General features: G+C 34.2%; 1 protein-coding gene across 4 annotated transcripts in view; it reads left to right on the top strand.

The window, feature by feature from the left end:
• Bco2 (beta-carotene oxygenase 2) overlaps positions 1 to 24,381 on the top strand; it is a 35,285-nt gene that overhangs the window by 3,311 nt on the left and 7,593 nt on the right. For all 4 annotated transcript variants that reach the window (XM_077796917.1, XM_077796918.1, XM_077796916.1 and 1 more), the window contains 7 exons: positions 1,158 to 1,362; positions 7,700 to 7,911; positions 8,122 to 8,237; positions 9,008 to 9,110; positions 12,899 to 13,027; positions 13,769 to 13,929; positions 14,818 to 14,985. In XM_077796917.1, the coding sequence (XP_077653043.1) occupies positions 1,172 to 1,362; positions 7,700 to 7,911; positions 8,122 to 8,237; positions 9,008 to 9,110; positions 12,899 to 13,027; positions 13,769 to 13,929; positions 14,818 to 14,985 (1,080 nt within the window). In that variant the 5' untranslated portion in view covers positions 1,158 to 1,171. The remainder of the gene's footprint in view (positions 1 to 1,157; positions 1,363 to 7,699; positions 7,912 to 8,121; positions 8,238 to 9,007; positions 9,111 to 12,898; positions 13,028 to 13,768; positions 13,930 to 14,817; positions 14,986 to 24,381) is intronic.

Here is a 24,381-nt window from a genome sequence, read left to right on the forward strand (position 1 = left end):
AAAAGTTCTTGTGTGCCTCTGAACTGAATATCTGCCTAAAGAATGCAAATCTCATTTAGTCAGGGGAATGGTATCCATATGTGTTTGTTTATTTTTCTACTTTCAACTTCTGTATCACTGTTAAACTTTTATGAAAAAAATAAAGGATTGTATTTTATAGTATTTGATTGATTATTTGCATTGATTACCCTTCTGCATTAAGCAATACTGTCTTGTGAACACTCAGTAAGTATGAAATATTAGAGATAATTTCAGCTTCTGAATATATGAGTTTTACTTCTTATAGTTTTTGGACTTCAGGTAATCTCATAATGAGTATCACTGCATAAATTAATTTATGATACTACTTTCATAGAAAATGCCGTGTCCTTTCATCTAAATGCTATTAAAATGGAAGAAATTAGGGGCTAGGGCTGTGGTAGAGTGCTTGCCTCGAATGTGTGAGGCACTGGGTTTGATCCTCAGCACCACATAAAAATAAATAAATAAAATAAAGTTATTGTGTCCATCTACAACTAAAAGAAATATTAAAAAATAGAAAAAATTAAATTTGACATCATATCAAATTCACAGAAATCACTATAAATTTTTGAGATCACATTCTAGTATATCTAAAATACTGGGGTCAAGGTAATTATGATAATATTGAATGGTGGTCATTTAAATTTTGTTGTTGTTGTTATAGATGGACACAATACCTTTATTTATTTTTATGTGGTGCTGATGATCAAACCCAGTGCTTCACACGTGCTAGGCAAGTGCTCCACCACTGAGTTACAACCTCAGCCCAATCATTTTAAATTTTAACCGTGAAGTTGTTATTAGCACATCTAGGGTTAGCATGTAGAGTGATCCTTATAAAAAGATAAGCATTGCTCAACTATGAGAAATGAGTAAATAAAGTATTGAGTTAATTCTTAGGCAGATCAGTACTGCAAGAAACAAAAGAAAGATTTTTGTGGCTCAAAAGTGGAGAACCAGTATTGGTAGTCTGAGAATGAGGAAGCAGAGGGAAGGATTTGGAGACCATTTGATGTTAGGTTCACATTTCCCTTAAGCTGTCAGTCTATAGATTATTGCTTATGGGTCAATAGGCATGTTTATAGAAAATCTGGAAATTTTTTTGTTTGTGTTGTACTTTGGCTTTCTCTTCACAGTTTTGAAGACATACATGGAAAATACTCATCAGAAAAAAACCCTCTTGGGGCAGCGGCAGAATCTGCCATGTATTGCACCACTGCTGACCACGGTGGAGGAGACTGTGCAGATCATCTCTGCTCAAGTCAAGGGACACATTCCTGAGTGGCTCCATGGCTATCTACTTCGAGTTGGACCTGGAAAATTCGAATTTGGGAAGGATAAGTAAGCCTACATTTTGGAGAACAATGTAGATTTTTGGAATGGGCTGATTCTGTGGAATAGGAATTAATATCTTTTTTTTTTCTCTGAAGCAAACATTGTATTTCAGTTCCTGTGATTACAGGACAGAAAGTATAGCCTAGTGGAGAAAAAAACCCAACAAGACTTAATTGTTTTTTAAATGTCTTTCTTTTCCTACTCTGCAGAATATTGTAAATTTGAAGCCCTCAAAGTTTATGCCAAAAGAGAAGTGGCAGGACTGTGTGACTACCAAGCTGTTGCATCACAAGTTGAAGGACAGCAGTGTCTTTACCTCCTACCATTCTTGCTTGCACCCCATACTCCCCAGATGCAATGCCCTCTTTCAGTTCCTTATACTGGCCACATCTTTTTTTTTTAAATTAAATTATTTATTTATTCTAATTTGTTACACATGATGGCAGAATGCAGTTCATTTCATATTACACATATAGAGCACAATTTTTCAAGTACACAAAGTATTTTCACACCATTCGTGTCTTCATACATGTACTTAGGGTAATGATGTCTAACTCATTCCACCATCATTCCTACTTCCTTGCTCCCTTCCTTTCCCTCCCTCCCTCCCCTTTGCCCTATCTAAAGTTCCTCCATTCCTCCAATGCTCCACCCCCACACCTCATCGCCATTATGAGTCAGCATCCTCATATCAAAGAAAACATTCCAAAAACATTTGTTTTTTTTGGGATTGGCTTACTTCACTTAGCATGATTTTCTCCAACTCCATCCTTTTACCTGCAAATGCCATGACTTTATTATCTTTTAATGCTGAGTAATGTTCCATTGTGTATGTATACTAAAGTTTCCCTATCCATTCATCTACTGAAGGACATCTGAGTTGGCTCCACAATTTAGCTATTGGCCACATCTATTTTTGCTCAGCATTTTAGCATTAACTCTCTTAGCTGTCTTCCCCGATCTTCCCAGGTCTCATTCTTATCGTCCAGATACACACTAGATCTCCTGTTCTTTGAGTCTTCTCTATCTTCCAATCTAAAAACACTATTAATTATTATATTACCAATTTAATTCTCTATATAGCACTGTCATTGTCTGTGGTTTAGTTTGTTGATTTGTGTGTTAGCTGTGTTGTCCCTATTAGAATATAAGTTCCATGAAAGCAGGGACTTTTTAATCACTTGATATCTTTAATATCCAGAACAGTGTACTGCACCCAGTTAGCACTCGATGAATAGATATAAACTCTTGAGGATATCATGTCTGTGTGTCTAGTAGGGATGTGAAGCAAAATGCCTATGTTCTGGAAGGATTCTGCTTTGTTTTTTTAATCATTTTTAAGTATTGGAAAAAAATTACTCATTATAAAAATTGTTATTTATATAAAATATTTTTAATGTAGAGAGGGGGAAAAGCATGTACCACTTGACACATCCCCTATTGCACTTTGGTGTATTTCTTGCCAGTTCTCTACCCTGTTTCCATAGAATTGTTTTAAATAATTGCAGTCATATATAGATTTATTGTTGTTGTTTTGATTAAAAAACAAACAAACAAAAAACTTTACACTATCAGCAGGGCCTGGTAGCTCATGCCTGTAATCCCAGCAACTCAGGAGGCTGAGGCAGGAGGATACTAAATTCAAGGTCAGACTTTGTAAATATCTAAGCACATACATTTCAAAACCTTGATGAAATGGATAATTTTCTAGGGAAAAACAGATTGCTAAAATTGGTAGAGATATAAAGTTTAAAAAGACCAGTTTATGTAGAAGAAATAGAGAATGTCAATAAAGACATATTCGAAGAAGAAGGAGGAAGAGGAGAAGGGCACAAGGTCCAGATTATTTTATAGAAGTCTCTCAAACCTTCAGATATGAAGTAGTTCTAATGCTTTATAATTTTTATAGAGCATTGAAAATAAAGGGAAAATTCCCAAATTTTTATGATATTGATATTTAAACAGGATAAAGATAGTGCAAAAATGAAATTATAGACTAATTTTATTTGTAAAAACCCATGATAAAATACAAAATGTATGATATTAACATAGGACTAAGATATTTTATTAACAAGAAAAATCTAACATCACATTAAAAATAAAATTCACTATAATCAGGTGGGAGTAATTCCAAGAATTCAAGATAGATTCATTATATACATAAATTATTATATAACCACATTAATAGATCTCTGGAAAAATAAACATAGAATTATCTCCATAAAGGTTGAAAGACACTTGTCAAAAGTCAACATCAATTGCTCAAAAAACCTGCTCAAGAAAATAGGACTTAATGGATAGTTTCTTTTTTGGGGAGGGGTACCAGGGATTAAACTCAGGGGCACTCCACTACTGAGCCACATTCTGAGTCCTGTTTTGAATTTTATTTAGAGACAGGGTCTCACTGAGTTGCTTAGTGCCTTGCTTTTGCTGAGGCTGGCTTTGCACTTGAGATCCTCCTGCCTCAGCCTCCAGAGTGGCTGGGATTATAGGCATGCACCACCACATGAGGCAGTTTCTTAACATAACTATGTTTGCATATATGCTTAGTATACATATCTTATTTATCATATCATACATATCTATCTCTATGGTTCTATCTCTGTCTCAATATTTTGTGCTAAAACTAAGTAAGTAAGTTGAGTAATACTACAGTAAGTAAGTTGAGTAATACTAAGTTGAGAATTACTACAAGCATTTTTTTCTAACTCCAGGAACAAGGAGAGGATGTCAGTATCTCCATTGCTGTTCAACATTATACCAGTTATAAGCAATACAATTAGACCAGTGACATTAATTAAGGGCAGAAGGCTTAGTAAAGAAGTAAAACTCACTCTTCTTTGCAGATGATATAGTAGCAAACCTGAAAAACTATGGAAAACTATAGAGAATCAATAATAAAACTCAATCTTAACAATAAACATAAAGTAACAGGGTATAAAATCAATATACTAAAATCAGTAGCTGTCATAGACACAAGCAGTAACATAATGATAGGAAAAACTTCATTTCCAATTGTGACAAAGAAGATTAAATACTTTGAAACTAACTTACCAAGAAATGTGCTAACTTTAAAACTCTTGAAAGATGCACTTGAGCAAATGGAAAGCCCATCCCCTGATCTTGAGTAGAATGATTCAACATTATAAAGATTTCAGTTCTATGTAAGTTAATTTATAAATCTAATGCAATCTTTTTTGTTAAATTGTTTTTTAGTTTTAGATGGACACAATACCTTTATTTTATGTATTTATTTTTATGTGGTGCTGAGGATTGAAACCCAGTGCCTTACATGTGCTGGGTAAATGCTCTACCACTGACCTACAACCCCAGCCCAAAGTCCATTCTTCTTCTTTTTTTTCCCCTGTGGTGTTAGGAATTGAACCCAAGGCCTAATGCAATCTTAATAAAAACTCCAACAAGCTATTTTAAGGCAATTAGACAAATTGATAGTAAAGTTCATTAGAAGAAATAAATATTCAAGAATAATCAAAAAAACATTGAAAATGAAAAATTTTCAGGAGTAGTGAGCAGACATCAAAATATACTATAAATCCTCTACAATTAAAACACTGTGAATAGTGTTTTAATAGGTGGATAGATAAATGACATGAATAGGTGAATAGATAAATGACATGGAATAAAAAGTCCAGGAATAGACCCAAGAACTTACTGAAGTTAGTGTATAATAAAGGTGCCATCTGAAATGATTGGTTTAAGAGTGACTTTTTCTTTTTTTCCTGAATTTAAAAAACTGTGGTAAGATACATGAAATATAAAAATTTCCATATGCCTTAATCATTTAATGTGTGCAGTTCAGTAGTGTTAAGTGAATTTGCATTGTTGCGAAACAGACTTTCAGAATGTTTTGCAAAACTGACACTCTTTACCAGTTAACACAACAACACACCAATTATCCTTCCCCACCAGCCCAACATACAGCATTCTTCTTCCTGTTGCTATGATTTTGACTACTTTAAATACCTCATCTGGAGGCTGTGGTTGTAGCTCTGTGGTAGAGTGCTTACTTAGCATGTGTGAAGGACTGGGTTTGATTCTTGGAACCACATAAAAATAAATAAATAAAATAAAGGTTTTGTGTTCATCTACAACTTAAAACAAAATGAAACAAAACAACAAAAACCTTATCTGCTAGGGGAGGTGGTGCAGGCCTATAATTCCAACAACTGAGAGGAGACTGAGTCAGGAAGATCACAAGTTTGTCTCAAAATAAAAAATAAAAGGGCTGAGAGTGTAGGTAGGGTGCCCCTTGGTTCAATCCCCAGTATTAAACTGATGTAGGGAAGATTAATAGAAGAAAGCATACAAAACATTATTTAATAATTGTTACATCAAATGGGGAACCCTCACAAGAAAATGATGACCTAAAGTATCAGAACTGAAAGATTATATGCTGGGTTGGACAAAGAGTGGTAAATTGTGGAAATATGACAAGACAAGGGTTAAGTCTAGAGCAGTTAATTGTAGGAAAGTGACTATGAAGACAAGTTTACCAAAGTTTGTTACAGATTTCTCTTGGCCTCCATGCCCCATCTCCAGCAATAGAAATGTTTTCCTTCTGGCACATAGAAAGTAACTTTCTTGTGGAAGTTATTTTCTGCTTTCAGAAAGAAAAGGGAAGGTCAGAGAGCTCTTCTTGCAGTTGGTGTTTTTCAAGTGCTTTTAACACAAAATAATCAGTATGTCAAAGTGACGTATTTTAGGGTGGCATGCTTGAACCCCCACAATGTAAACATTTTTTTATCCATTCAACCATCAGTAGAAACTTAAGCTGCTTACACCTTTTGGCTGTTGTGAGTAAAGCCACTATGAACATGGGTGAACAAATATCTTTCCTAATCTTTACTTTGAGAAACCATTGTCTTTTTTTTAAAGTATTTTCTTAATTCTCAATGGACTTTATTTATTTATGTGCAGTGCTGAGGATTGAACCCAGTGCCTCACACAAGATAGGCAAATGCTCTACCACTGAGCCACAACCTCAGCCCATCCATTGCCTTTTAAGACAATGATGTTAGCTTTGTTTACCTATCATTAAGCATTCACTCTGTCAAGCATATGAAAGGACCACATAATAAGCCCTTTTAAAAGCAAAACCACAAAATTTTTCTTACAGTTTTTCAATATTCTATCATTTAAGTAGAACATTTCTAGTATAATTATAAGGACAAAAATGATTATGCAGGAAGGACAGTCATCCTGTTTATTTTACTTTATAATGTAAGGGTCTGGCGAAGCGTCGGAGAAAGAGACCACCAAGAGACCACTCATGCAATTGGCAGAAGGGGATTTATTGATTCAGCATGCTGGGGCTCTGTGCCCACTCAAGAAAGGAGAGCAGCCCAGAGCCCCGGGCAGGGGTTGAGCAGTGCTTAAGTACACTTTTTGGGGAGGGCGGGGACTTTACACACATCATAGTTTCCTTTAACAAATCACCATACACCACGGGAAAATCAAACAATAATTCTTAGACTTGATTAGTACATTCATTGGCGGGAACAGGCTGGGCAGGGGTGATTGGTCACTTTTAAGCGGGGTACACATTCAAACTGATTGGTTTTGGGGCCTGGATGCCTATGTGCCGGGCTACACAGGGCCCTAAGTTATTAAACAACTAAATGGCCAGTAGGGCATTGTCTTAACTGCCTTAGGAATTTCAGGTTCTGTGTGTAGTTCAGAAACTTTACAATACCTAGTCCTTTACTTTTTAACCCAGGCTTTGTAGTTTAGAAGCAGTTTTACAATGCCTGTTCCTTTACATTTTAACTCAAGCTTTGCAGCTTAGAAACTTTACCCTTTCAATACAATTGTGAAAAATTTGAAAAAATTTAAAGTAAATGGAAAATTTAATATATATAAACTATGAAGATAACTATTTCTAAAAGCTTAGGAACTTGTTCTAATTGTAAGGTGCCAAGTTTTCCATAACCTCTTAAGCTAGTCTCTTGGCTGCAGGGTAAATTTCAGAATTATCTTAAGATTCACACTGTAGGGTTTTTCTTTAGCCTTATGGAATGTGAGATTTTTGGATTTTTGACAAGGGTAAGGTTCAGGAGAACATAAGTTGCTGTTGTTCCCCAGGTTCAATCCCCAGTATTAAACTGATGTAGGGAAGATTAAGAGAAGAAAAGCATACAAACAGGATATTCAAAATGCCATCTTCCCTGAATTTTAAACTCTCTGAATAATCAGGTGGTACTGGGAGTCCATGTAATCTTCTTATCTCTTCATTTGAAATGTGGATGTGTTATTCCACCTTTAATTTTGACTGCATGCTTTTCTTACTGATACATGTTTTCCTGTTCTTTTCTCAAATTTGCAGGTACAGTCACTGGTTTGATGGAATGGCTTTGCTTCATCAGTTCAGGATGGAGAAAGGCACAGTGACATACAGGAGCAAGTTTCTACAGAGTGATACATATAAGACCAACAGTGTTGGAAATCGAATTGTGATCTCAGAATTTGGCACACTGGCTTTTCCTGATCCATGCAAAAATATTTTTGAACGTTTCTTGTCAAAGTTTGAACGGCCTGGTAAGCAGCCTTTCACAAGCCCAGAATTTTGTAGGTGATAGTGACCATTATTTAAAATTATTATATTATAATCCATGCAAATATAAATTTTGAAAAACATGCTTTGCTTGGTGTGAGAGGATGTTGAAGCTATTTTCTCTCTGTAAATATATACTTAGTGTCTACTACAGTAAATTCTTATGCTAAAATAATTCTGATGGTTGGTTTCAGCCATGACAGACAACACCAATGTCAACTATGTGCAGTACAAAGGTGATTACTACATGAGCACTGAGACCAATTTTATGAATAAAGTGGACATTGAAACTCTGGAAAAAATAGAAAAGGTAATGTATAGGTTAAAAAATGAATAAAATAGATCCGAACATTTCTTTCCATTCAAAATGCTTTTTTAGAATAGTAGGTACCTGTAGAAGAAACTGGAGGCTTAATCACAAAAACAAAGTTATCCATTGATTCAGAACACATTCATCCTTTGTCCTGATTAGAATGGAGTATGGGGTTGGTTTTACTTAAAGGTAGAAAACTTAATCCTAATATCTGAAGGTTAGGGTAGAGGAGAAATAGAAAATTGCTGATTTACTTTGATAGGCTTATGTTCTTTCTAGCAGAATAGTATTGAACTGGAGATTGTCTAGATCCATATTTTTTTTCAAATATTTTTAAAAATATAGATGGACACAATACCTTTATTTATTATTTATTTTTTTTGTGGTGCTGAGGATTGAACTCAGTGCTTCACACTCTAGGCAAGCACTCTGCCACAGAGCTACAACCACAGCCTTAGATCCATATTGTTTTAACACATTGACTAAAATTTTAATTTTAATTCTTTTGCTTCTTTTGAACTTTCCCTTAATCTTGGATAAATCTATTTAGGTTATTGTTGTTGGGGGTGGGTTTTGGCTTTTAGATTCAATTTCTTTTTCTTTAGTGGGAAAACTAATTTTGATTTCTCAGAGGTAAGAAATTAGGGCTTATACTGTAGTTTTCATATATTATTTAAAAATAGTTTACATGTCTCTACTACTTATGCATATCAGTAGAGATCTGTGCATGTAATATTTAAAAATCTCTAATGATCTTAAATTTGCAGGTGGATTGGAGCAAATTTATTGCTGTAAATGGAGCAACTGCACATCCTCATTATGATCCAGATGGAACAGCATACAATATGGGGAACTCCTATGGACCACAAGGTAAAGTTGGGATGGAGGTATTTTTAGAAATAATTGGGAGTTAACTGTCTTCCTCTTCTATTGTTTTATTATGGTTAAGATGTAAACACATGAAACTTCACTTGAAAGATTCAGAAGGAAATTTCCAAAGTGGCATTACTGAGCTTAAATATATGATTAAGTATCTGTTCTCTGGTCCTTTTGCACCTTTGCTTAGCAGCTTATTTTCTATTTGTCCTTTTAAGCATAACTTACATTTTTATGTTCCATCATGACTTTGTTTTACAAGTGTTTTAGGGATTTTCAGTAAATATATCTTGAATTTGAATTTTTAAGCAGTACCATACCATAAGTATAAGAAATTTAGAATGCTGCAGCAAGCACATATAGGGAAGGTACATCGACTATTACATAGAAAGGAATTTATTTTTGTCATGAGAATAATGTACTACAAAGAAAGTTAAAATCATAGTGGAGTTGCATTCACAATTATTTATACCACATCTCTTTCCTGGTCATTCACATGCTTTCACTATTGCATATCAATCTGTTCCAGAAATTTCTAACAGTGAATAATGATCATTAATGTATATCAAGTAACTGTCATGTGACAGTGTTAAGCATTCTCCTCTATATTTTCTCATTTAATCCTTATAATGGCTTCCTGAGGAAGTGTTATCATTTTCTCCATTTTATCCATGAGGGCAGTGAATCTTGAGGAAATTTAAGTCACTTGCTTAGGTAAGCTTCCATGTCTCTGAGACCAGACCTGATTCCAAGCCCAACTCACACTCAAAGGTTTGCTATTAGACCATCTCATTAGTAATCCATCACAATGAATTACTAATCCATCAGAAGATGGCATTGCTTTTTTGTTTTTTTACTTAGTCACTATTACCCAGTCTTTACCTAGTCACTCTTTCTTCCTTTACTTGTTAAGAAACTTTTCACCTATCCATTATCTTAGAACATGCAAACTCATGTCTCTATACCTGAGTATACATGTCTCTGTGTGAAAAGGAGTGTGTTAGTATAAGTACTAGATATTTCTGATTATCTTTCTATTTAGGTATCATTTAACTTACCATCTACAACCTATGAAAGCTTTGTATAAGTTAATTGTATACTTTTGGTGAGTAATTGGCTTTGTGGGTTGTTCCTGTGTATTTCATATGTACACATCTGAATCTATATGAAGATGATGAATATGGCAGTTTTGTAATTTACTGGCTCAAGTACAGATAGGATGCCCTGGACACCCTAGCATCCAGCTTCCTCTCCTCTTCTGTAATTCCAGGAAGAGGTGAATTCTTCAGAAATGTTATAGGGAACAGCAAACATCCTTCTAGGTAAAATATTTCAGCAAATGGATATACTGGTTATTTTGTCTACCTGTCTTTTTTGATGAAAAGTATACTTCTTAATCAATTCTGTTGATCAAATAAATCACTTTGTAACTCATTCATATGAAAAATACTGTTGAACCATTCAGGATTACTTATGTTAAAAAAAAAATAGTCATCAGATCTGTGATCCTCAGCCTTCAATGTGTCTAAGAATCATCTGGAATGTTTGCCAGCATTGTAGATCAATGAGTTTTGTTTATCTTCAGATTCTGATTCAGTAGAACTGAAAGAGGGCCAAAAATTTGCATTTTTAAGTATGATCCTTGGGTGATCTCTGTGTTCCTGCAGCTCCCTGATAAATCCAGCCACCAATCACAAGGGGCTGTGTCTTGTGATTACTTTGCATTGAGTTGCTGTTTACACAAACTCCTGGTGGGCCTGCCAGTTAGACTAACAGTACTGGACAGGTCTTATCTTCTTGAGTATTCCCTCTGCTGGGTGTTTCCTGGGTGTGTTTGCCTTGACTAATGCCTTCAAAACTTGCAGTTACCATAGTTCATTGACTAATGTGTTTAAATTCAGTGAATTGAGTAATTGCCACTTAATCCAATTACAGAGACAGGAAATGTTTCCTTTGTCTTCTAATCCCAACTAACACTGAACCTGTTTCTTTTTTCTCACTGGATTATTTGGTTTAATGAGAAATTTTTGAACTGAAACTCATGTACATGTAGCTCCAGGGAGCTCAACTACCTAGGTTACATTTGGGGGAAATTTAGTGATTCTCATTGTAATGAAGTAAAGTGTTTGCCATTAATTTCCATCTTTGGGAAACAGAAAACTTTCAATTGTATTAGCTTTCCCAGATATTTTTTAAAGCATTTTAAAAATGAACAAAATCCTTTAAACATAATTGATCTGTTTTTTAATAACTTATTTAAAATATGTCTTTCATACTAATTGGTTAAAGATAGTCAGTGCTCTTGACACCATAGAGTTTGTCTGTTATTTCTTTAATCACTGAAGCATGATGTTTTATAAATGTGTAATAGGGTCTTAAACATGCCCATATCTCCAACTGGGTCTACCCAGTAATTTATATCTAGTTGCTTAGTCAGTGATTTAAAAAAAAATTTTTTTTTAGTTGTAGATGGACACAATACCTTTATTTTATTTGTTTTTTAAATATGTGGTGCTAAGGATGGAACCCAGGGACTCACTTGTGCAAGGCAAGCACTCTACCACTGAGCCATAACCTCAGTCCCAGTGATCTTTTTTTTTTTTACCAGATGTCTAATAGACATTGCAAAATTAATTTGTCCAAAACCAAACTCCTGATCTTTCCCCCTGAATCTTCTCTTCTTAAAATGAGTCTTTCTCATCTCAGTTTATGGGAACTCCATTTCATTTTTATAGTTGCTCATGACAATAACTTAGGAGTCATCCTTCACATATCTCTCTCACATCCATATTTAATTGATTAAAAAGTAATTTCAGCAATGCCTTCAATATGTCTCCAAAGTTTAACCATGTCATACCACTCCTTGGCTGCCAGTCTATTTCAAGTCACCATCTTCTTTAATTTAAAATGATTGCAGAGGCCTATTAGTTTCCTTACTGCTGCTCTTGGCCCACTTTAGTGTATAAGCATCCAGAGTAGTCCTTTTTAAGCCACTCCTACCTTTCTGGCCTCATCTCTTAGACTCTCTTCCTTGTTCCTTATGATAGAACCACTCTGGTCTCTGCTATTATTTGAACATTCCAAATTTGCTCCTGGCTGAGAATCTTTGCATTTGTTCTTCCCTCTGTATAGAATAAGTTTCTCTCAGATAAACCTCAAGGCTGTCTTCTTCATTTCCTTCAGGTCTTTATTTATATGCCACTTACTCAGTGAAGCCTTCCCAGACTACCAGATTTAAAAGTGCAAACAGTAGCCCTACCCTTACACAGTTACTACTGATCACCATTCCCTGGCTTATTTTCTGTTTTACTTATTACCACCTGATGCATTGTACTTTTTACTTATACGATTTATTAGAATTTAAGCTTTATAAAAGAAGAGATTCTTACACTATTATATACAAATCCCTGGGATATAATGCTTAGAACATTTAGGACAGTGTCTGGAGTTCAGCAAGTACTCATTATGTAATTGCAGAATAAGCAGATCAAGAACTACCTGGTTATTTTGTTCCAAAAGAAGACTGAAGATTGCAAAATTCTATGTTACCCAAGTTTATCATGACCCACACTGGCAATTCTAATACCAAGATAATTTTTAAATATCATCCAAATAGTTATTCATTCATTGACTGATTTATAAAATATGAGGTTAATTAATCTATCAATAGCTATTTATCGTTTGCCTACTAACTGCCAAGTCCTTGACAAAGGTAAGGTTTTTTTTTTTTTCCTTATTATTCTAGAATGTATGTAAACAGTAAAGACAGGTCTGTTTTCCAGGTTCCTGCTATAATATTATTCGGGTTCCTCCAGAGAAGGTGGACCTTGGGGAAACAATACATGGAGCCCAGGTGATATGTTCTATTTCTTCTGAAGAGAAAATGAAACCTTCTTACTACCACAGCTTTGGTGAGTCCAGAGAGGAGGCAAATTGCACTGGGCCCTGTTTTGGCAAGTGCTGTGTTAATAGTTTGTTAAGAGTGTTGTGATAATACCAGGTTTGCATTTTAATACCAGCTAAGTTCATCTTATTTAGTCAAGCACTTCTTATGCTAGCTAACTGCTTGCATAAGAAGTACTTGATTAAATAAAATGAACTTAGCTAACTGCTAGCTTTCTAACTTCAGTGCAAGAAATTACCAAAAAGTTAAGTGACAGTTCACAGTTTTCGCAACTTTAAAGCCCACAAGTAATCATCATACATGGTCTAGACTATATGTTTTTGGGCAAATTCATATTCTACACAGATTCCTTCAACTTCTATTCAGAATATTTATTTTCTGTATTTTAAATTGTTCTGGCCGTGCTCCTAGGTGTATATATACCCCCCAGTATAAATAGAAAAGGACTAAGGATAAATGTACAGGTCATAAATGACACTTTACTTTGTTCATAAACCAAAATAGTTTAAATATAAAAAAGATGACAGATAAGCTGAGGACATTCAACCCAAGCTATTCTAAGCAGTTCCCCTTTTTATGTAGGAACAGGAAATATGTCTAGCAAAGCTGGGAAATAGTGAAGAAGTATTTCTGGCTGTCGTTTGTTTAGGTCAGCAATAATATGTCCAGGCACCAGTCCTGTAACTGTCACATTTCATACAATTCCAGTTTGCTAAATAATATTTTATTGTTTAATGGAACCTTTTAGGAATGACAAAGAACTATATAATCTTCATTGAACAGCCTCTAAAGATGAACCTGTGGAAAATTGTCACTTCTAAAATTCGAGGAAAGGCCTTTTCAGATGGGATAAGCTGGGAACCTCAGTATAATACCCGATTTTATGTGGTGGATAAACACACTGGACAGGTGGAGTATTTTGAGAATATTTATCATGAAAATGGTTGGACTCAAATGTGAATTTCCTTGTGGTTGATTTTTTTTAAATCGTCACCAGCATTATTTAAGACACCCTTAATCAAGAATATCACCTTCTTTTGTTGGTTGGGCTAGTTATTAATTACTACAGTGTATTTACATATTGGAAAATTATAGAAAATGTTTTTATTCTTTTAATTATCTGATTCAATTAAAATGGCATCTAGGAAACTCTCTTATCATGGATTTCCCTATCATAGGAGTTGCGAAAGAGAGTAGTACTCACGAGAGATCCTCTGTAACTTTTGCAATGATACTTCCATTAGTTCCTTCTGTGACTTATCAACATGTCAATATGATAACCCCACCAAAGTTCAAGCCATGTTAGTTGAATATCTTTTTATACTCCTGATTAATAACAGTGCTGTTACATTTTAACCTTTCCAAGTAGTACTATTCTAATTTTGCTCTACCTGAATTTCATTAAAAATTTTAATAATGAGTGCATTACTTTGAAAAAGAATTAATTAATTCTTTGAAAAAAATTAGTTAATTAGTTAATAGGTTTACGAAGTAGTAGTATTTTCTATTTAACTATGTAGTTAAGAATTTATTTATCCTTTAAAACATTGGACCATATTTCATGAGGACTTTCTAATTAGTTGTTGCAGTTGACTGTTCTATATCAAATAATTAAGCAAGCAATTAAATTAAAGCACATTTGTTTCTACATTATGGATTCTACTTTTATAACTACTGGGTGTACAATATAAGGAGTAGGGGTGTCCTTAATTTGAATTTTGTGGATCTGTTCCCTAAAGGAAAGAAAAGAAAATGTTAAACCAACCAACCAACCTCAGTTTGTGTTTTCCCCTGCAGCTTCTTCCAGGGGTGTACTACAGCAAACCTTTTATTACTTTTCATCAAATCAATGCCTTTGAGGATGAGGGCTGTATTATAATTGATATGTGCTGTCAAGATAATGGAAGAAACCTAGATATTTACCAACTACAGAATCTCAGGAAATCTGGGGAAGGGCTCGATCAGGTAAACGTCACTGATTTGTCAGTTGGCAGGAGAGCTGTGATGCAGTCAAAATCTGGCTTTGGAAAATAAATAAATAAAATAAATATATTGTTTCCAAAATCTGGCTTTGGCTTTGGAATTATCTGTTTCCCTTGCCCTCTTGTAGCAAACAAGGAGGGAGAGTAGTTTTAAAGCATTGAAGATACAGGTTTGTCATTTGTTTATTTAATATTAAAAAATAATTTGAAGTAGCTTACTTAATGCTTAGTAAATAGAAAACATGATAAAGACAGCTAAGATAGGTGCTGTGAAGCCATTGTGAGTAGTTCTATATTACATTTAAGCACTGAATATATTGAACATGTTTTGCTGGAAGGATATTAAAATGGACCACCAGTGTATTAGTTCATCTGGCTGAAAAGATTCACTTTTTCCTGATACTAAATTCAAGGTAAAAATTGCTCTTGTATTATATAATATAAATTTGCTTTGTCTTTAGTTTTACTTTTCATTTATAGTTTTATTTTAAAATATCTTAAAACAGTACCTATTAATAAGTTTACCTATACTTCCTAACTATTTATAGCTTTATGGTAGGTTCTGATATCTGTAGTTTTAAGTTTTTTAGCTGTTTTCATTTTTAAGATTGCCTGCGTTTTTCTTAGCTCTCTGCATACCCATAAATTTTCAAATCAGTTCGTCAGTTTTTGCAATGGAAAAAAACCTTACTGGGATCATTGCAAGTATATGTCAACTTGAGGATGACTGTTATCTTTACAGTGTTGAGTCTTCTAATCCATGAATGTGGAATATTCCTCCATTTATTGGGATCCTCTTTAATTTCTCTCAGTAATGTTGTACTTTTCATTATAAGGATATTACATATCTTGTTGTTTTTTTGGGATTGGCTTACTTTACTTAGCATTATATTCTCCTACTCCATCCATTTACCTGCAAATGCCATGATTTTATTCTTTTTTAATGCTGAGTAGTATTCCATTGTGTATATATACCACAGTTTCTTTATCCATTCATCTACTGAAGGGCAACTAGGTTGGTTCCACATTTAGCTATTGTGAATTGTGCTGCTATAAACATTGATGTGGCTGCATCCCTATTCTATTTCATTGCTTGAAATTGATCTGTTTAACTTGTATATATCCTCCTGATTCAGTTTGGGCAAATCATATGACTCTGAAATTTGTCGATGCCTTCAATATTTTCTGTTTTATTGGAGTATAAATTTCCAAAATAATTTCTAATTATCTTCTGTATTTCTATAGTGTCTGGTGTGGTATTTCATTTTTCATCATGTATGTTAGTAATTTGAGTTTTCTCTCTCCTTCTGTTTGTTAGCATGGCTAAGGGTTTATTAATTTTATTTATTTTTTCAAAGAACCAACTTTTTGATTTGTCATTTTTTTCAATTGTTTCTTTTGTTTCCATTTCATTGATTTCATTTATTTCCTGTCTTCTGCTGCTTTTGATGTTGATTTGTTCTTCTTTTTCTACGGCTTTGAGATGTAGTGTTAGGTCATTTATTTGTTGACTTTTTCTTCTTTTAAGGAATGAGCTCTATGCAATGAACCTTCCTCTTAGTACTGCCTTCATAGTGTCCTAGAAATTTCAATATGTTGTATCAGTGTTCTCATTTACCTCTAAGAATTTTTTAATCTCCTCTTTAATGCTTTTTGCAACCCATTGTTCATTTAATTACATATTATTTAGTCTCCAGGTATTGGAGTAGCTTCTATTTTTTATTTTATCTTTGATTTATAGTTTCATTCCATTATGATCTGATAGAATGCAGGGTAGTATCTCTCTCTCTCTCTCTCTTTCTCTCTCTCTCTTCTCTCTCTCTCTCTCTTTTGTATTTGCTAAGACTTGCTTTGTGGCATAGTATATGGTCTATTTTAGAGAAGGATCCATGTGCTGCTGAGAAGAAAGTGTATTCTCTTGTTGAAGGATGAAATATTCTATATATGTCAGTTAAGTCTAAGTTATTTATTGTGTTATTGAGTTCTATATTTTCTTTGTTTAGCTTTTGTTTGGAAGATCTATCCAGTGGTGAAAGAGGTATGTTAAAGTCACCCAGGATAATTGTGTTGTTGTCTATTTGACTCTTGAACTTGAAAAGAGTTTGATAAATGGAGATGCTCCATTGTTTGGGACATACATACATATATTTATAATCGTTATGTCTTGTTGATGTATGGTTCGCTTAAGGAGTATAAAATGTCCTTCTTTATCCCCTTTGATTAACTTTGGCTTGAAGTCTATTTGATATGAGTATGGAAACACCTACTTTATTTGATATGAGTATGGAAACAAGTATGCTTGTTTCCATAGTCCATGTGAGTGGTATGTTTTTTCCTAACCTTTCACTTTCAGTCTGTGCGTGTCTTTTTCCTATGAGTTGAGTCTCTTTAAGGCAGCATATATATATTATTTTTTAAATCCAATCTGCCAGTTCATGTCTTTTGATTGGTGAGTTTAGGCCATTAATGTTTAGGGTTATTATTGAGACATGATTTGTTTTCCTGGTCATTTTTGATTATTTTTGGTATTTAATTTGACTTGGTTTCTCCTTTGATTGGTTTTTCCTTTAGTATAAAGAAAAAAAAATGCACTCCAAGGATCTCCTTTGGAGCTGGCTTGTGTGATGTGGGCCTGTGGTCTTATCTCCTTATATTGTCTGTAAACCTCACAATTCCTAGTCCCTAATTTAGTTTCTAAACTGTATCTCACTCACCCCTTCCATTTCTACTTACCAATAAAGAACCTTTCTTTCTGGAGGTCTTGTGGGCTACGCACCTGTCAGAGAGCAGTTGGTCAGGACCAGGTTTTTCGAGATATGGACTGGCTACATAGCTGCAATTACTGTGCCAAGTTAGCTGTCTGGAAGAGGAGGGAGTTGGGGATTTTAAGTACCTTGATATTGCTTCTAAGCCCCAGCCAGTGTTCCAAGCTGGGGGTTGCCCCAGCTAAAGATGGTGACAAAGGCGTCCCAAGATGGAGGCGGCTGCTTTCACCCATGGGTGCCAGGTTGGGTGGGGCTGGGTGGTGGCAATGTGCCGTGTGTACAGAGATGCAGTTCTGTGGCATGTAGTGCTGTGGCTGGCAGCTGTCTCCGGACCTGTGCAGTGTCCCCAGGTGCAGACTACTGCACGTAGGGGACTATGGTTGTGGTTGCTGTCCCAAGATGGAGGCCACAGGCAGAACCCCACGTTGGTAGATGGGCTTCCACATGGGAACTGTAGCCAGCGATCCTTCATGTGGGCAGTAGTCAGGAGTCTTGCGCAGGCGCTGATGGTCCTTCTCGGGTACCAGGAGGTCCTTCGTTGGCGAGTGGCCAGGAGTCCAGTGCTGGCACTGCAGCCATGATTCCTCAATGGAGGAGCTCTCAGGGGTCCACTAATCACTTGCAGAGAAACAGTATTCCCACTACTTGAATCCCAAGTCACAGAGTGACACAGAACGCAGCCTCTCTCTAGTCTGCCATCTTGAATCCTCCTCAGCAACTGATTTTTATTCATCTTGTAGTCAATAATGTAAGAGTCTTATAAATTCTAAAAATCCATAGATTCTTTTAGATTTTCCATATCACTATCTTTATCATATGCAAAAAATGACATTTTCTTTTCTTCCTTTCTAAACTGTTTATTTGATCTTTTCTTTTCCTTGTCTTATGTCACTGGATCTCCAGTACATTATTGAATGTAAGTGGTGATAGTGATGTCCTTGTCTGAGTCCCAATCTGAGAGGAAAAGCTTTCAGCATTTTATCATTAAGCATGCTGTTTACTGTATATTAAAATAAGTTAATAGATTTATGTTTTAGAGAAGTTTTAGGTTTAAAGAAAAAAATTGATAGCTCATTTCTTTTTATAGTTGAGTAATATTCTCTTGTACTAAAGTTGAGTATCCATTTCTCTACAGAACATCTTGTTTGCTTATAATTTTCAGTGATTGTGAATAAAGCTGTTATAAACATTTGTGTGCAGGTTGTGCATGAACATAAATTATTAATAAATTTAAAAAATAAAGACACACTTTATTGGATTAGGAAAGTATCCTTTTATTCCTATATTTTTAAGAATTTTATCATGGATGGATATTGGATTTCATCAGAAGTTTTTCTGCACTGCTGAGATAATAACATAAATTTTATCCTTTATCCCATTAATGTGGTAAAGTAGAATGATTCTTTTTTATTTTTATTTTTTAGGTGTAGTTGGACACAATGACTTTATTTTATTTATTTATTTTTATGTGGTGCTGAGGATCAAACCCAGGGCCTCACACATGCTAGGCTAGTGCTCTACCGCTGAGCTATAACCCCAGCCCACAATGATTGATTCTTAAGGAATGTTTAGAACAGCCATTGATTGAATTTTGAAGTTTACTTCCATTCCTAAAGTAAATTCCAGTTGGTTGCATGGTATTTGCTTTTTTTTTTTTTTTGTATTTTCTTTTTAATGCATTGGTAGATTTGCATTGCTAATATTTAAATATTGCTAATAATTTACATGTGTTCATGAATAAAATTAACTTGTAATTTTTTTCTATAATGCCCTTATAAGGTATGGGTTTCAAGGTTTTGCTGATCTCAGACAAGTTGGAAATTTTTCTTTCTTTTTCTTCTTTCTGGTGAGATTATATAGGATTGGCATTATTTCTTAAATTTTTTTGTAATAATTTAATAGTAAAGCCTTTTGGGCCTGTGAATTTCTCCACAGATAAACCTTAAATTATGAATTCTATTTTTAATGGTATAGGATTATTCCAATTCTCTGTTTCTTATTGTGTCAGATTTGGTAAATTGTGTTTTTGTAGAAATTAATCCATGTCATCTAAAACTTCAATTTTATTGGTAGAAGTTACCTATACTATGATCATCTGGTATTTTTTAGATGCATGTAGTCAATTGACAGGTTGCCCTACCTCTTCTCACATTTTTTTTTATTCCTAATATGGTTGTTTTCATTGTCTATCTTGTTTGTTTAGCTTGTCAGGATCTAATTGATTTAATAAGGATTTTCCAAAAGATCATCTTTGTGATTTTGTTGGTATTCTTTAATGTGTGTGTGTGTGTTTTCAATTTTATCATTTTTTTCTCTTATTATTTTCTTTTCTGCTTTCATCATGCTGATGTGCTACCCTTCTTTTAACTTAGTTTGTTGTTTTTCATCTTTTCTCCTTCTAGCTTAAACTTTTGCTGTTGTAAATTTTTCTCTAAGAGAGCTTTAGCTGCACGCCACAAGTTTTGATGTATTTTATTATTTTTAAAATTTTAAGTTAAAGCATTTTCTGATTTTCACTGACTTTTCTTCTTTGAAATACATACCTTTATTTCTTTCTAAAAAATTTTATTTGTCCTTTTTAGAAATACCTGACCGTAGAGTATATTTTGACTTATTTATACAAACATGAAGCATTTCTTTATTTCTTATTCTCAAACATACAGGGATTTTTCTAGGTTGTTTTTGTCACTGATTTCTAGTTTAATTTTACTGTATGATTTTAATACTTTGCAATGTATTGAGATTTGCTTTAAGAGCCAAAGTAAGTTCATTTAAAAAATGTGCCATCTTAGGGGCTGGAGCTGTAGATCAATGATAGAGCACCTCCCTCGCAGATGTGAGGCACTGGGTTTGATTTTCAGCATCACATAAAAATAAATAATTACAGATATTGTGTCCATCTACAACTAAAAAAAATGCCATATTAAAAATATGCATCTTAAAAGGAGATATATTCTGTATTTTGGATGTAATTTTCATGTTTGTCAATTGGATAACATTGGCTAATAATATTCAAATGTTCTCTGTCCTTATTGATTTCTGATCTATTAGTTATTAAAAGATATATTTTAAAATAGCATATAGATTTTTTTGTTTATCCATATAGTCCTTCTAATTTTTGCTTTAACGTATTTGGTGCTCTGTTATTATGTGCATATGAATTTAGAATTGTTTTACTTTTCTAGTTTGTTGAATATTTACCTCTGAACAATGTTTTTTGTCTTAAAATTTACTTTTTTCTTGCTGTTTGCGGGCTATAACTTTTCTATCCTTTTACTTTTAATCTTTCAAAATTTGTATTTGTAAGCAGCATGTATTTTAAAAATCCACTGTGGTAATTCCTTACTTTTAATTGAGCCATTTAGTTGAATCAAGCACTAATATATCAGGGTTTAAAAATGTCATCTTGCGATTTGTTTCTTATTTGTATAATGATTCTTTTTCTCCTCTTTTTTCACCTTCTCTACATTTTATTTTTTAATTTGCCTCTCCACTCCCCCAAACCTTGCCCATTACTTTGGTGGTTTTATGTTCTTTGAGCAATTATTTTAGAGACTTAAATATATAAGCAATTATTAAAATACATTGTAAATTGGTCTTTTTACTTCTTGTCAGACAATTCAAGGACTCTGCAGTACTTTAAGTCCCTTTGTTTACTCGTGGCTTATATTCCACTCTACTTGTATATTTTAATTCTCTCTCTTTTTTATTTTTATTTTTATTTTTTATTGTTGGTTGTTCAAAACATTACATAGTTCTTGATATATCATATTTCACACTTTGATTCAAGTGGGTTATGAACTCCCATTTTTATCCCGTATACAGATTGCAGAATCACATCAGTTACACTTCCATTGATTTACATATTGACATACTAGTGTCTGTTGTATTCTGCTGCCTTTCCTATCCTCTACTATCCCCCTTCCCCTCCCCTCCCCTCTTCTCTCTCTACCCCCTCTACTGTAATTCATTTCTCCCCCTTGTATTATTTTCCCCTTTCCCCTCACTTCCTCTTGTATGTAATTTTGTATTACCCTGAGGGTCTCCTTCCATTTCCATGCAATTTCCCTTCTCTCTCCCTTTCCCTCCCAACTCTCATCCCTGTTTAATGTTAATCTTCTTCTCATGCTCTTCATCCCTACTCTGTTCTTAGTTACTCTCCTTATATCAAAGAAGACATTTGGCATTTGTTTTTTAGGGATTGGCTGGCTTCACTTAGCATAATCTGCTCTAATGCCATCCATTTCCCTCCAAATTCTATGATTTTGTCATTTTTTACTGCAGAGTAATACTCCATTGTGTATAAATGCCACATTTTTTTTTTTATCCATTTGTCTATTGAAGGGCATCTAGGTTGGTTCCACAGTCTTGCTATTGTGAATTGTGCTGCTATGAACAACGATGTAGCAGTGTCCCTGTAGCATGCTCTTTTTAGGTCTTTAGGGAATAGACCGAGAAGGGGAATAGCTGGGTCAAATGGTGGTTCCAGTCCCAGTTTTCCAAGAAATCTCCATATTGCTTTCTAAATTGGCTGCACCAATTTGCAGTCCCACCAACAATGAACAAGTGTACCCTTTTCCCCACATCCTCGCCAGCACTTGTTGTTGTTTGACTTCCTAATGGCTGCCAATCTTACTGGAGTGAGATGGTATATTAGGGTGGTTTTGATTTGCATTTCTCTGACTGCTAGCGATGGTGAGCATTTTTTCATGTACTTGTTGATTGATTGTATGTCCTCCTCTGAGAAGTGTCTGTTCAGGTCCTTAGCCCATTTGTTGATTGGGCTATTTGTTATCTTATTGTCTAATTTTTTGAGTTCTTTGTATACTCTGGATATTAGGGCTCTATCTGAAGTGTGAGGAGTAAAGATTTGTTCCCAGGATGTAGGCTCCCTATTTACCTCTCTTATTGTTTCTTTTGCTGAGAAAAAACTTTTTAGTTTGAGTAAGTCCCATTTGTTGATTCTAGTTATTAACTCTTGTGCTATGGGTGTCCTATTAAGGAATTTGGAGCCCGACCCCATAGTATATAGATCGTAGCCAACTTTTTCTTCTATCAGATGCCGTGTCTCTGATTTGATATCAAGCTCCTTGATCCATTTTGAATTAATTTTTGTGCATGTCAAGAGAAAGGGATTCAGTTTCATTTTGTTGCATATGGATTTCCAGTTTTCCCAGCACCATTTGTTGAAGATGCTGTCCTTCCTCCATTGCATGCTTTTAGCCCCTTTATCAAATATAAGATAGTTGTAGTTTTGTGGATTGGTTTCTGTGTCCTCTATTCTGTACCATTGGTCCACCCTCCTGTTTTGGTACCAGTACCATGCTGTTTTTGTTACTATTGCTCTGTAGTATAGTTTGAAGTTTGGTATCGCTATACCGCCTGATTCACACTTCCTGCTTAGCATTGTTTTTGCTATTCTGGGTCTTTTATTTTTCCATATGAATTTCATGATTGCTTTCTCTATTTCTACAAGAAATGCCGTTGGGATTTTGATTGGCATTGCATTAAACCTATAGAGAACTTTTGGTAATATCGCCATTTTGATGATGTTAGTTCTGCCTATCCATGAACAGGGTATATTTTTCCATCTTCTAAGATCTTCTTCTACTTCTCTCTTTAGGGTTCTGTAGTTTTCATTGTATAAATCTTTCACCTCTTTTGTTAGGTTGATTCCCAAGTATTTTTTAAATACTAAAAGGCATTATTATTATCATTTCCTTATGTAATCATAATTATGCATACTACCCCTTTAGACCTCATTTATACCTTTTTTATTGTTTTTAATTCTTCCTAGTCTTTCAGACATTTCTATCTGGAAACATGTTCTTCTAACTAAAGAACATCCTTTGGTAATTGTTCTATTTCAGATATTCTCGTACATGAATCTGCATGTTTTATATACTTCATCCTTGTGTGTATGACTTATTTTACATACATAATATTTTCAAAATTTATTCATGTTGTAGCATGTATCAGAATTTTGTTCCTTTTTTAGGTTGAATATTTTTCTGTTTGATTCTGCATTTTGCTATCTGTTCATCTATTGATGGAAATTTATTTGTCAGAAAAAATGTATTTTTGTTCCTTCTTGGAAGAATGTTTTTATGGATAAAGAACTCTAATTTGTTAGTTATTTTCTTTGTTTTTAAAATTTTTCTTTTAATAATTTTTTAGTTGTCAATAGACCTTTATTTTATTCATTTATATGTGGTGCTGAGAATTGGACCCCACATGTGCTAGGCAAGCGCTGTACCACTGAGCCACAACCCCAGCCCTGTTGTTAATTATTTTCTTTGAACCCTTTTAAGATATCATTTTATTGTCTTCTGATTCCTGTTGAGAAATCATTTGTTAATCTAATCTTTGTTTCTTTGAGTTTATCTTTTTCTCTCCTCTGGCTGCTTTAAAATTTTTTTCTCTGTTTTTTATAAAGCTATAATATCTTAAATGCTTTCCTTTTAATTTTTTCACTTGGATTTTTAAGGATTCTTGAATATATTGTCTGATGTCTTTCTATAATTTTGAAACATTTTACCCATTAGTTCTTCAAATATTGCATATGGTAATATTTGTACTGTGAGCAATGAGTATTCCCATGTCTGGCAGCTGTA

The sequence above is a fragment of the Urocitellus parryii genome, chromosome 4 (genome assembly GCF_045843805.1).
Source record: "Urocitellus parryii isolate mUroPar1 chromosome 4, mUroPar1.hap1, whole genome shotgun sequence".
NCBI lineage: Eukaryota > Metazoa > Chordata > Mammalia > Rodentia > Sciuridae > Urocitellus > Urocitellus parryii.